The sequence below is a fragment of the Vipera berus genome (genome assembly GCF_964194415.1).
Source record: "Vipera berus genome assembly, chromosome: 5".
Classification (NCBI taxonomy): Eukaryota; Metazoa; Chordata; class Lepidosauria; order Squamata; family Viperidae; genus Vipera; species Vipera berus.
The window spans coordinates 95037577-95050705 of NC_138207.1; the positions used below are offsets into that span (position 1 = coordinate 95037577).

Genomic DNA, 13129 nt, shown 5'->3' on the forward strand with positions numbered 1-13129 from the left:
AGGGACAGAAAACTTTTTGAGGTAAGCAACCGAAAGTAGCTACAGTAGACTTGCCTGGAAGCAGCCATGTAGAAATACCCCAATAGGTAGTAGAGATCGCATTGTATTCAGGCAGTGGGGGGACGATGGGGACTGTAGTCTGACCCATCTGGAGAGGATTGGTCTAGGGCAGGGGTAGGCAACCTTGGCTCTTTTATGACTCATGGACTTCAACTCCCAGAATTCCTGAGCCAGCCATGCTGAGGGGAAAAGGAGAGGTTTCCAAGCCGAGCCACGCTGGCTGAGGAATTCTGGGAGCTGAAGTCCACGAGTCATGAAGGGGCCATAGTTCCCCCATGCTGGCTGAGGAAATCTGGGAGTTGAAGTCCATGAATTATAAAAGAACCAAGGTTGCCTACCCCTGGGACTCTACACAGTGACATCGGTATCACTTTGAGTATTTGCTGTAATGATAAAATAGGCACATGAAATACTGCAAGGGATTGGAGGGGGGGTGTAACTATTTCATGTAGATTATTATTACAACAGTTTCCAGAGAATCACTGATAATTTGAAAGCGAAATGACGCTTCTTTCTTTTTTAACAGACTGTCACAGAAAAGCATAAAATGAATGTTCCAGAAACCATGAATGAAGTTTTGGACATGTCTGATGATGAAGGTATGTGCATTAAAGATACCTGTTATTAAGAAGACCCCTTTTCATGGGATTTTCTATTAAAATTGCAACAGTAAATTGTTTGCCTGGATTTGTAAAATGAGCCTAACCTTTTGTTCACTTGAATTGTGCAGCATGTAAAGCGAATGCCCCTGAAATTCTCAGTGAAGGTGAATATATTTCAGACGCTGAAGAAGGTATTTCTGGCACCTTTTCTCTCTGAGTTGCAGTGGGCTCTGCCCTTCAGAGTTTCCACTTTTTCTCCTAACAAGCCACCTATCAAAGCTGCATATACACTACAGTTTGTACGTCTAGTGCAGGGGTGAGCAACCTGAAACAGTGAAAGAGCCACTCGGAACCGGTTCCCTCACAAAAGGAAAAACTGGGAGCCGCAAAACAGAACAGGGTTTGACTGAAGAGTGGAGCCAAGGCGAGATATGCACCTACCCTGCATATTTGAATTGATTGGTTGAACTTTTTTAGCCCCACTTTTTTTGGGACTGCACATGACAGCGGAGACGGTTGAAAGAGCCGCATGCGGCTCCAGAGCCACGGGTTGCAGACCTGTGGTCTAGTGCAAAGGCAACAGGGCTGCTTTCTCTCTTCCCTATATACCAGGCAGCTGAACCTGCCTTGTCCTTTGTTAAGCCCACCCCTCCCTCTGCCTGTTGGAGGGCAAAGTTTTACAAGAAAGAGCCTCTTCTGGGCATGCAAGAACCTAGCATGATTGTCCTCCATTTGTGGGCCCAAGAAATGGGGTGCCATAGATGAGGTGGCCCCAGCAGACCTATTCCTTTTCTTCCATTGCACAGGTTTATTTCAGAGCTGGAGTCCCAACCAGCATTAGTGTACCTGTATAAACAGAAAACAGAGAGGTTTGTGCTGTATCTGAGTGTTTGGGGATGCATCTTCAGACTGAGACGCTAACTGTCTCCTCTCCACAATCTCAAAAGAGTCTTGCAATAGTGATCCGTTCTGGGAAATGTTTGCATCAGACTGGCTGATCCCAGTTTTGCAATGGCAATATATTTTAGAGAAGCATGTAAAGAACAATAGTACTTGCTGTGTTTGTGTGCAGTGATGAAGAGAAGAGCCCCATTCAGTGGCATTTCTCATTCTGTCAGTAGTGAACAGCAGAGGTGACTTCTTCCCACATTTGAACACCTGCAGTTTCTTTAGCATAGATGGAATGTGCTTAACTCAGCAAGATTTTTAACCCTGGTCCAACTCTCTCACATTACCTTGGATTGTCCAAGAATCCCGTGCATCTTTTACTATGGGAAATTCCTTATTGAGATATCAGCTGAAACTTTGCATGCAAAGGACATGCTCTGCCAATGAAGTGGAACAATTTGTTTCAAGCAATCGACTGTTTTTATCTTAGGGGCTAAAACCCTGAAACAACTGGAGTGACATTGTAGGTTTTCTTTGGTGAAAAGTACTAGGCATACGCACTTATGTATATGCAGCAAACTCCTCTTTCACTAACCTTTGTCAATTCTTTTTAGCCACTAGAGTGCCTTCATGACCTCTGACTTTCCTTAATGACTGCAGTTTTTCGATATAACCTTCTGATTTGGTTCAAGTCCCTTTCTTTACTCTTTTAATCCAAGTTGCCATTAGTTTTCTTGGGGTATTCTCTTAAGCTGCTGTTGCTTTTTTTTTGTAAAATTAAGTTTCTATATTATTGTATTAATCAGACTGATAAATATGAACAGACAGACATATAAATATGTATATTTGAAGCAGACTGTCTCTCTAGAGCAGGGGTGTCAAACTGCCAGCCCGCGGGCCGGATGCGTCACGATGAAACCGCGCCCACCCCATTGCCAGCAATGGGGAAAAAGCTCCGATACGTCACGCGACGTCACGTGATGTCGCGAGTTTGACATGCCTGCTCTAGAGGAAAAGTAGCACAAATCTTTCACTTTAGGGTTCATGAAAGGAGATGGCTGGATGGATGAATGGGAGGATGGATGGACAATATGGGCTATTTTTAACTTTACTGCATATTCTGAGATATAAGTTTAAAAGAGTTGAGACACAAAACCTAAAAGAGAAAGTGACTTTCATGGTTGTTTTTGTTTTTGAGGTTTTAAGTTGATGTTGCTTAAATTTCATTAAAAACCAAAACATCTTCTCTATAACTGTTCATTGTCAGTTGCAGGTAATCTATTAATTATTTGGTTCTCACATTGAAAGGTGTCTTGAGTTGCCTATTAATGTAAGAGCCAACATTGATAGGACAGAGAATTTTGTGAAGTTGAGTTGTAAAGAGATAAGCTTATATTTGATGAATAACAAAATGTATATTGGGTTTTGGAATGACAAGGTAATATTATTTGGAGGCCAGCCCAACTTTGGTACTTGCTTCTGCACTGTGCAAAACCTGTTCAGCCTGTATATTAGCAAACAAAAGTATTAAAAGCCTCCCAACTACAGGAAGAAAAACTTTGAGTTCCAAATCCTTGGAGAATATGAAGAACAAAACAGCATTTATTAGGTGCCACAGCTATAATACTTGACTGTGTCTTTATAAATGTTTGCTTTAGAATCATAGAGAAAGTAAGACAGGTTGGTAAGCAAGGTGCCTATGTCTTGCAGAGCAACAAATCCGCAAGGCAATGAGGAAAAACAGTGTCAGTTACTTCTGTTAGTCCTTTACACAATAGGGAAGTTTTCATTTTTGCTCAGATTCTACGTTATTTTGGAGCATCCATCCGTAATGCCTGCTGAAGAGGGGGTAAAAGCAAAGACTCCTTCAAGTAAAGGGCAGTTTCTGTTGACCTCGTGGACACATCTGGGGAGCTTTCATAACAGAATGGAAGGGATTGTCCATGGGTGTCTTCTAGAGTATTTCTCAGAGTCTGTGGCCTGAGATTTCCTGGTTGGCTTCTATTTAAGCATGAACCAAGTCCAATCTTGCTTAGCTTTTTTCTTTCAATTGCTGCACCACGCTTGGAACAGAAGAGACAGTAGTGCAAAATAGTCCCATAGGCAGACCCCAATGGGTCTCACTCAGACCCAAGGGTTTTTTGTTTTTTTTTCAGTAAGGGAGGAGATGTCCATTCTTGCAAGATGGACACAATGTTATCATTAGTCTAGTTTTTTGTTAAATCCACTAAGCACCCACTACTAATAAGTTCAACAAATAACCTGGTTACAGTGGCAAAGGCAGCATCATGAGAAGTCTTGACGGATCCAGTTAGGATGGAGAAATCACAGAGAAAATTGGTTTGGTACCGTCCTTTTCTTAGAACTTCCCAGTCCAGTCAAAAATCTTCAAGTTCCCAGTACCTCTTCCTCAAATTCCTAATCAGCTCCAACCTGCCTGGATTGTCTGAGATCTGTCAAGCTCAATTAGGTGTTATGGGGCCAACCTCTGCTTCCCCCAGTAGCTCCATGGCGATGGCAGACATTCCGTGGTTTCGCAGATTTTGCAGAACTGAAAACGTATAAGATGCGGTTATTTTATCCTTTTGTTTTGGTAAGATAAATTCTATTTCTGGCCTTTAACATAATTTGGGAAAGGCATAGCCAACCCCTGCGTGCATTTGACGCAGAAACCCAACCAAACCAATCCTTTTGTAAGAAAACCCCAACACCCTGTTTGCATCCCCAAACTTCAGAGGCCAAAAGTACTGTACGTTTTAGGAAAGACGGAAGTGTGTGAAGCCAAGAAAGAGGGTGTCCTGGCAACTCCTTCTCTCTCTTTTTTTTATTCATTCAGCAATTAAAAAAAAAATAGGAAGGAAGGTCTTTTAGATAAAGTGGACTTTGAGAGCACTGGACAAGCGGCCTAGAGCCAAAACTGATTAAGGGAAGGGCTTGAAAGTTAAAAGAAAGGCGCACCAGTCAGCTCTCAGCTACTCCACACCTTCCCGGCTCTCGCCTTTAGACAAACAGCTTTCAGTTGGTGCCCTCTTCTCCCTTCCACTGCTGCCTGCCAGGGGAAAATTGCCAATGGCGTTAATGATTAGCCAAAGCTAATCTCTGGCCGGCGGCCAGGCGGACCTTTCCTGACTTTCAGGAGACCAAGCCGATCCCAGAAGCCTTTCCTTCCCCACCTAAAGGGACCTGGGAATCCTCCCGACCTGGGCAGTCACCTCTCCAGGCCGCCCTTTGCTCAGCTGAGGACCGTCCCCTTGCAAGCTTGCCCGCCCCTAAGGGCTGATGCGCCTTTTTCTGGGATTTCCGCCTGTCCCAGGCCTGCAGGCTTAGCCCTAGAAGCGAGTTTCAAGTTACAGGGCGAAGAAGGAAGGGGAGGCGAAGCCGCCCGACACCCAAGCGGTGCCCTCATTTCCATACAAATCACCGGCTCGCTCGCTCGCCCGCCCGGGTGCCTCTGCTCTGCCTGGTCCTTCCCGCCCGTCCGGCCGGCAGATCGCGTCAGAAGAATGCCGAGAGGAGGAGGAGGAGGAGGAGGCGGGCGGACTGGCTCGGTGGCCCCTTCCCTCCGGCAGCTGCTCTCCGCTTAAGAGCTGCGGGAGACTCGCTTTAGGGTGCAGGGGAGAGGAAGGTGCCCGGGTTCCCCCCCCCCCCAGCGCAACCTGGGCTGGTCGGAAAGCCGAGGAGCGCCCCAGAGCCGATGCTGCTTTGGCGGCTGAGGATCCACCGCAAGAGCAGCAGCAGCAGCAGCGTTTGGACCTCGCGGGCGGAGGAGACCCGGAGGCTGAAGACGAGGCGGGCGGAGATGGCTTTCCAAGGCAGTAAGGCCCTTCGTGGCTTCCACCCCCCACCCCACCCACCCCCCGATCGCCGCCGCCGCCGCCCCGGGTGCCAGGGAGTGGGACAAACGTGGAGCTCTCAAAATGGATCTCGAGCGAATCGCAGTTGTCGGGAGAAAGTTGATCTCTTACTTTGTTGCTGGCGGGGGGAGGTATTTTTAGCCTGGGCTGGGAGTTAAAAGCGGGGGCTCCGGTCATGTTGTTCAAAAAAAACAAACACACACACACACACACACCCCCTTTGGAGGAGGGGAGGGAGGAGAAGAACGAGCGGGGCTTCGTTCAGCCAGGTTGGGAAAGCTACGTGGGCAACTCTGATTTTGTACATTACTGGTGTAACTAACCTCAGGCGGATCCAACCACCCCCAGGAACGATGGGCTTGCACTCTTGATTTAAGTGGAGGGGGAAAACCTTCAATTTTGCAGGAGCGGATTTCAGACTATCTTTGTGGCTGTTGGAATGTGGCTTTGAGGATGACACAAAGGGGGGAGATTAAAGGCAGGGGAAGTCAGCCCCTTGGTGCCTCTGCTGTCTGGTTCACGTTGAAGGAACCAGTTTCCTTCACTGGAATCTCGTGGCTGGTGGGATTTAAGGCCAAAAACAGCCTTAGGAGAGAGATTAAAGCCCGTTGCTATTTTACATGGGTGGCTGCTTTAATGAGATATTTTACTTACATGGTTTTAAACATGGTTCATACACTGGTCTTTATCTGGATTATAATAATGAGGTAAGCCAAATGTTTTAAAGTAAGCTCAAGCGCTATTAGATTCAATATTTTGTTTTCAAAAAGCAAACTCCTAGTAGTTAAGCGTATAGTATCTGTATCTAAATTTGGAAGCCACATTTATGAGGAAGAATTTTATTTTTGTTCTCCTGAGACGGAAATCAAGGAAAAGCAAGGTGGCCTTTCATTTTTCTCGAGATTCACCTCCCAGCTAGCTGTGAATTTCACTTCCTCAAACCAGAATTCAAAAATTGTCATCTTCTGCCCCATAGATGGATCTGGTCTCTTCCCTGAGGAGTCTCTGACAGGCAGTGTTGCAACAGAAGAGGGACCAAGTGGAGACTTTTTTTATTCTCCCTAAAACAAACCGAGATTATTCCCTGCCTGTCCACAGCTTGAGGGATCCTAGATACATCGTTGGCTGGGTGCATCTACCAAGGGTTTTTTTCCTTCTCTGGTTGGAGACCCAGATCTTTGCTAAAATCTGGTTCTTCCTGATCTGCGGCACTTTGAGGTGTCTGAACCTCAAGTCAAGCAGCCTGGCTCTGAATGCGAATCCAGCTTTGGTCTGCCCTGTCTTTCTTGGACCAACCTGGACCTCCCACCTTGGGTTGCCCGTAGACGCCCATCTTCTTTTGCCTTGTTCTCCAAAAAGAGAGGGGACTTCTTTGGTGTTCTTCATGTCTTTACCTCTGTGCTGAATAAAAATATAGTGACATCTCCCGTTCTCCATGAGCAATTCTACAGGTGGTTCCTTTTGGTCACCCTTGTCCCTTGCTCTGAAATGTCCCCAGCAGGGGCTGAGGGAGAAGAGTAGAGAGCTAGGATGCAGCAAAGGAGGGAGAGGGTGGGACTAAGGAAACATTCTGTGATTAAGTAAGATTACAGAGCAGAGCAAATGGCCCACCACAAATCTCTTCACAAAGTTACACCCAAGGATCTGAATCTGGAAAGAGAACTCACCAACTATTTCTGTGGCCTGGCACCAAACTGGTGTAAGTTAAAAGCAGCGTGGACAGGTTGGGGAGGGGAGGGAGCGAGAGAGGGAGGGAGGGGACAGATTAGGAGAGATGGGTGCAGAGAGGGGTCCCATGAAAAGCCAAATTTTGAAGAAGGAGATGCCCCCATAACGCTGGGCTATTGTACGGGCAAAACAGACCTGTGACTGTCCTAGAGGATAGTCGTTTCATTTCAAAGTAATCACAGTGGAAAAAAAAGAGCTGGTGCTGAGAGCTCCGCGGAATCAAGAACAGATTAACAGCTGGACCCACCTGGATTCTTTTTTCTACTTGTGAGCAGGCACCAGCCTAAGCGGGAGACTCTCAAGTAATTAATATTTCTAAGCTTAAGCCTTCAGGGCACCAATTATGGGCCAGGGAGAGGAAGGACGGAAAGAAAGGAAAGGTTTGATTTTAAAGTTCCTTGGATTCGGGCTGAGCATCCAGAGGCCAAGAAGCCACAGCAGATCACCTTTTGTGGCTGTCACAAAGCAGCTGCCCACCTGTGGCCCTGCTATGAGTTCAGGTGAAAGGGACCCCTTTGCCTTTATTAGGTGTTCTAGATATCACCCGTTTTTCTTTCTTTCTTTCTTTCTTTCTTTCTTACTTTCTTTCTTTCTTTCTTTCTTTCTTACTTTCTTTCTTTCTTTCTTTCTTTCTTTCTTTTTTTAAAAAAAGCTGTTGTTCAACATGGTGATTAGTCCATGAGATAAACACTGGGGGCGGTCTCATCCTCCAGATGCATAATGCCCTTTGCTTTGGCAGTATACAGCAGGTATGAACCCATGAAGGAAGATTTCTCTCTCTCTCTCTCTCTCTCTTTTACAAGGAAGATGGTTGATGTTTATCACCCTTCAGTAGGCCAAACTAGGGGTGTGCGTGTGTGTGGTTGTGTGTGACTTTTTATTTCTTAGCAAGGTTAATAAAGGTGGGCATCCCAATGTTTTGGATACGTTCCTGAGTTCCACTTGCTTTTTCCTGCTGGCAGGTGAAGATGCAATGACAGGTGACACGGACAAGTATCTTGGACCCCAGGATCTCAGAGAATTAGGGGACGACTCTCTGCCTGCCGAAGGCTACGTGGGCTTCAGTCTGGGAGCCCGATCTGCCAGGTATGAGCACTGTCTCCTCATAAGCATCTTTTTCCGGAAAACATCTGTTTCTGCAGAAGTCATTCAAGTCCCATAATGTCACTGCTTGGTTGCTTCCAGCCTTTCAATGATGCCTTCATTATTTTAGCCCATCTCTGCTCGGCCTTCCACGGGAGTTTTGTTAACAGCAAAAGAGTAGTTCTGTAACCCACCCCTTCCATTCCACTGCATTCAATAGGCTTATTCATTGATTCAGGTGAATAAATCCCATTTCTCCCCAATACCTGCTCGCACCCCACATCCATCAGATGTTTCCTTTGGAAACGAGAGGAGAGCTTTGTTTGTGACTCCCACAGCTGAGCCACCCAGCCCCATTTTGAAAGGACCAAAGGGAAACTGGTCGGATGTCTTTAAGGCCGTTTAGTACTTTAATGGGTCCCTTTCCCCCAAAGAATGCATTATCAACCCCAGGGATCATGGTCACTGTCTTGATTTGTTTGTCAGTTGTTGCCTCGCTGCCAAAGCCCTTTGCCAGCCTTTGTTCCAAAAGGAATGCGCTGCTTTCTGGCAAGGGAGGGAAAATGGGTCACAGGCTGCCGCCTTGCCATGGCGGGTTGAGCAAAAAGCTCATATTAGCGAGAACATCTTCCAAATTTGCTAGGCTTGAAATGTATAAAGCCATCATTTTGGAGATGACTTTCTCAGTTGGGAAAGAGGAGTCAATTTACAGGCGGTGGAATTGTTGTGAGGCTCATAATTAAACCTCCCAAGCTCCTAGCCCCGAGGACATTTTCCTATAGCTTAATGATTGGTTGCAGAAGGTTGTTTCATTATCTGACAGTGAGTGGCATTTCCCGCAAGGCACAGTGTGGACATCTGCCTGGGTCCAGAAGCATCTGCCCCCACTTAGCCCTTCAGACTCTTCCTTCATTGAAAGAGGAAGGAAATAATTTACTCCGGTGTTTCCCAATCTTTCCAGCTTTAAGATGTGTGGACTGGCTAGGGAATTCTGGGACTTGAAGTCCACACACCTCAAAGTTGCTTGAGTTCAGCATTGCACAATTCTGTCAGATAAATGTCACAGTCTTCCCAGATTTCTTATCTAAATAGTGTTAACATTCCACTGGTGGTGCTATTATCTAGGCTCTTATTCCACAAAATGTAAACTTGTGGCTTTAGTTGTTTATCAGAGAACATTTCAGTATTAAGCTAGTGAGTACTGCAGTACATACTTGAATAATGAATGAATGAATATATGCACGCATCCCAAAGATATTTATGGAATGTTAATCTGTCACTTCCCTATTCTCCCTCCCTTAGGATCAGAGCTGCTTAGCTGACTTTAATGCTCTTTAGTAGAACCTCATAAGTTTTAAGTGGCTCACCTAAGATGAGCACAACAGTAATAAAACAATTATTTATATCTAGAAACACTAAATGACAAATGCAAACTGTGGTCAGAACCATTTAAACCAATCGCAACTGTCAGGTCACTAATGTTACAGAAAATAAATGAATCTTGAGGGTTTCCTTAACGACAACTGCTAAGGTGGACTTCCAAGGGTCCACTTCCATTTCAGAGTTGCGGACCTGCTACACTAAAACATTTTAAGTCTTGTTCCTGTTAATTAGCACTTTAAATTGGCTTTACAAGTATGTTGGCTGAAACTGACGTTGGTAGAATATACGTATCCCATGAATTTGTTGTATCTCTTCTATCAGCAGTCAGGGAACAGTATAGAAGTCTTGGCACCTGCACAGAGAGTTTGTGAAAAACTCTGGATTGGAGACCTCACACGAGCATGGTCAGATTTCTACAGAAAAGGCTAGGGCTGTCTTAGCTCATTAAGACCGTCCCTGACCATTGCTTTCCTGATGGCCTTGGGGTGCAGCAGACCCAGGAGAGCATCAAAATGATGTATAGAGACTATCAAGGAGAGCACAGCCCATCGAAAATCGGTTGCAACCCCCTGATAGCAGCTCATAAGGATACAGGGCTAAGAACTGCCTAACAGTTTCATGGCAAGTGGTGTACAGTATATCTCAAATGCATCATTCGTTAACAAGAGGATCATACTGTTCTCTTTTTTGTAGCCCTTTCCCTGTGTAAGTTGTACGTCAGGGTTCTCACAAAAGGCTTTGTCATGAAAATAGGTTAAAAAGAAGGCTGAAATTTTAGGCAGAGGCAGGCATGTCAGCCTTCTTTGGCATTGAAAATGTTTCGCCCAGAAGATTAGGTCAAAAACAACTAGATCTCTGCTAGGTTTCTTCAAGTAGTGACCTTGTCAGTTCGTCATTCTCACCACTAAACCATCTCTGAACAATTAACCTCCTCTGAGGCTTAACCACCAACCCAGTTTTTTGGCAGTATCCAAAGTAGACCTTTGCAAGGACTCGTGAATGAGGTCCTCGTACCGCAGTCCGGGAGGACTTGTGGTTGAGCAGTGTCTGCTGGCTGCTAGTTCTCCAGCCTCGGTTGAGAGTTGTCCCTGCCATCTCACGGGCACTGAGAACATGGCAGGAGATTATATTAGGCCAGAGGTTGTCCATGTAGCCCAATCACATCAATTCCCATTGGAAGTCCTCCAGGATCACAAGCAGACTGTTTTCCTGTCTTCTCTTGCCTAAAGTTTCTTAGTTGGGGATTTTATATAGCCACCCAGAGTTCTTTTTAAGTAGATGGGCAGCCTGCATAGATTTCTTTAATAAATAAATTATTAAAAAACCAAAGAAAATCAACCAAGGAAGCTTTTTTCCCCCCATTCGGTGGCTATGTCATCTAGCTCTGGCACTGTGCTTTTTTCCACTGATTCTTTGCTTTCTATTTTTCTTCCTTTTTTCCTTTTCCGTTGTACCTTTGTAAACCTAGCCCTAAGGTCAGGTAAGGAAGCATGGCCGCAGCCTGGTAACGTTTCTCTGATTTTTGCCGTTTCTCATTCCTCTGCTTGCTTGTGGCTTATTTGAGTTAGCATCGCAGCATATCATGACTATTCGATTGCACCTATTCCAAATAATGCTGTTTTCATGGCTGCAGTGAAATGCACTATAGAGGGGTAGGCAACCTTGGCTCTTTTATGACTGGTGGACTTCAACTCCCAGAATTCCTGAGCCAGCCATGCTGGCTCAGGAATTCTGGGAGTTGAAGTCCACCAGTCATAAAAGAGCCAAGGTTGCCCACCAGCGCTTAATGGCTTGATAAGATGGACGGCTTTAATAATCCACCAAATTCTTCTCTTGTTCAAGATGGTGACTAATCCGTGAGATAAACATGCTAAAAGTGATGAGATTTTGTAGAAAACACTATTTGGGAAGATTTACCCTGCAGAGTGCATGTCATATGCTGTTAAGTTACTTATGCATTCTTTTTTTTTTAAGTTAGCCCCCAAAACATTCTTCTGTTTGCTGAATGCATATTATTTGGCCTTTTTTCATTTTTTTCTGCCTTACACTAGTAAGCATTTTTTTTTAATGTGGCATGTCTTCTAACATTTGCTCTATGTAACTTCCAGGATTAAAATGTCAGACACAAATGCATAGCCTTTGTTTTGGTAGATTCCAATTGTTTTCCTCCAGACTTCAGGAGAAGGTGATAGGATAGGTTGACATGTTCATCCCATTGTATCCCTTGCATACAACGAAGAGACAATCTTGCCCCATACTTCACCCCACTGTCCACTGAGCTAAACTCTTGGACTCTCTGTTTATCAAGGCCAGCCTCCTAATTGTAACCCTGCAATTTGAACAAGTTAACCTCTGTGATTTCGGAAAGGTTGGCCCGTGGCTTGTCCTTTGTTTCCGATGGCCAGTTAATCTGAAAGGCCTGAGGTTGGAATGAGCTTCCTTTGAGCAAGCTGTTTTTCCTTGTTGTGACAACTTGAAGTGGAAGTCCTGACTGGGCTTCAAGTGCACAGCCAGTCGTCAGAGATCGAGGATCCTCTTAAGGTTAGAGCTAGTCAGTTCTTAAGGTAGGCTGTTCCCTTCCAAAAAAGGCCAGTGTAGATCAGGTAGCCTGTCTTGAGAACTAAATTCTTAAAAACAACATGGAAAGATTCTCAATAAAATGGGTAGGTTAAACTTCAGAATAAGGCTATCTTAATAGGGAAGCGCTTTCCCCCCCCCTATGTTAAGCAAAATATTTCTAAATTGTTCCTTGTTTCACAAACAATTAGCTGTGCATGGTTAGATGCACACACAGTCTTCAGTGCCGTCATCCGAAGGGCAAGTAAAACAATGACTACCAGAAGTATCTACGTAAGTGAAGAGGTCTAGGCTAAAAAAATTGAAGGGCTTTTTTCAGAAAGTTGTCCTGACGTCTGTCCTGACATTTTAGAATAAGGCATAAATCCTAAATTCAAAGTTATTACAGTGCCCATTGAAATCAATCACGGTTACACTTTGAATAAGCTTAATTAGTCACGTACACCTAGTGTATATCAGACTTTCAACATGCATTTTTACCACATTCCAATAGATGTGCTCTGATATTAAATGGATAATATAGCTGTCAATTTCTGCTGAGGGACAATATCTGAAGGCTTCCTTTGACAAATGAAATAGCCAGAATAAATGATGAAAATTTTTAGATTTTATCAATGGGGGCAGGAGGGAATCACTAAAAACTTCATCAAAATTGCACTTTTTAAACTGCTCCGCATCAGTTACACGTGGTTTAGGGACTTGAGCCTACTCCCTGGAAGTTGCATGAATTAATTTTTCTTTTATTCATCTCATCCTCATATCATCACACTCTCTGATAAATTATAAATACAACCAGCCTCCGCTCCTTCAGTTCGGATAGGTCCTACACCTTGAACAGAAGCTCTTTCACCCGGGACAGTGTAATGATTGAAGAACTTCTGGTGCCACCAAAGGACACGGTGAGTTTCTTGTGACTCTGGCTGGGGAAGAGGGATTTAAATACACCCTTTTTGC

The 13129-nt window shown here is 44.7% G+C and overlaps 1 protein-coding gene across 1 annotated transcript in view; it reads left to right on the forward strand.

Moving 5' to 3' along the window:
- The window catches only part of ANK3 (ankyrin 3), a 190115-nt gene that overhangs the window by 119298 nt on the left and 57688 nt on the right, over positions 1-13129 (forward strand). Inside the window, exons 22-25 of the mRNA XM_081329703.1 lie at positions 587-659; positions 791-853; positions 8095-8218; positions 12972-13074. Coding sequence (XP_081185829.1) covers positions 587-659; positions 791-853; positions 8095-8218; positions 12972-13074 — 363 coding nt within the window. The remainder of the gene's footprint in view (positions 1-586; positions 660-790; positions 854-8094; positions 8219-12971; positions 13075-13129) is intronic.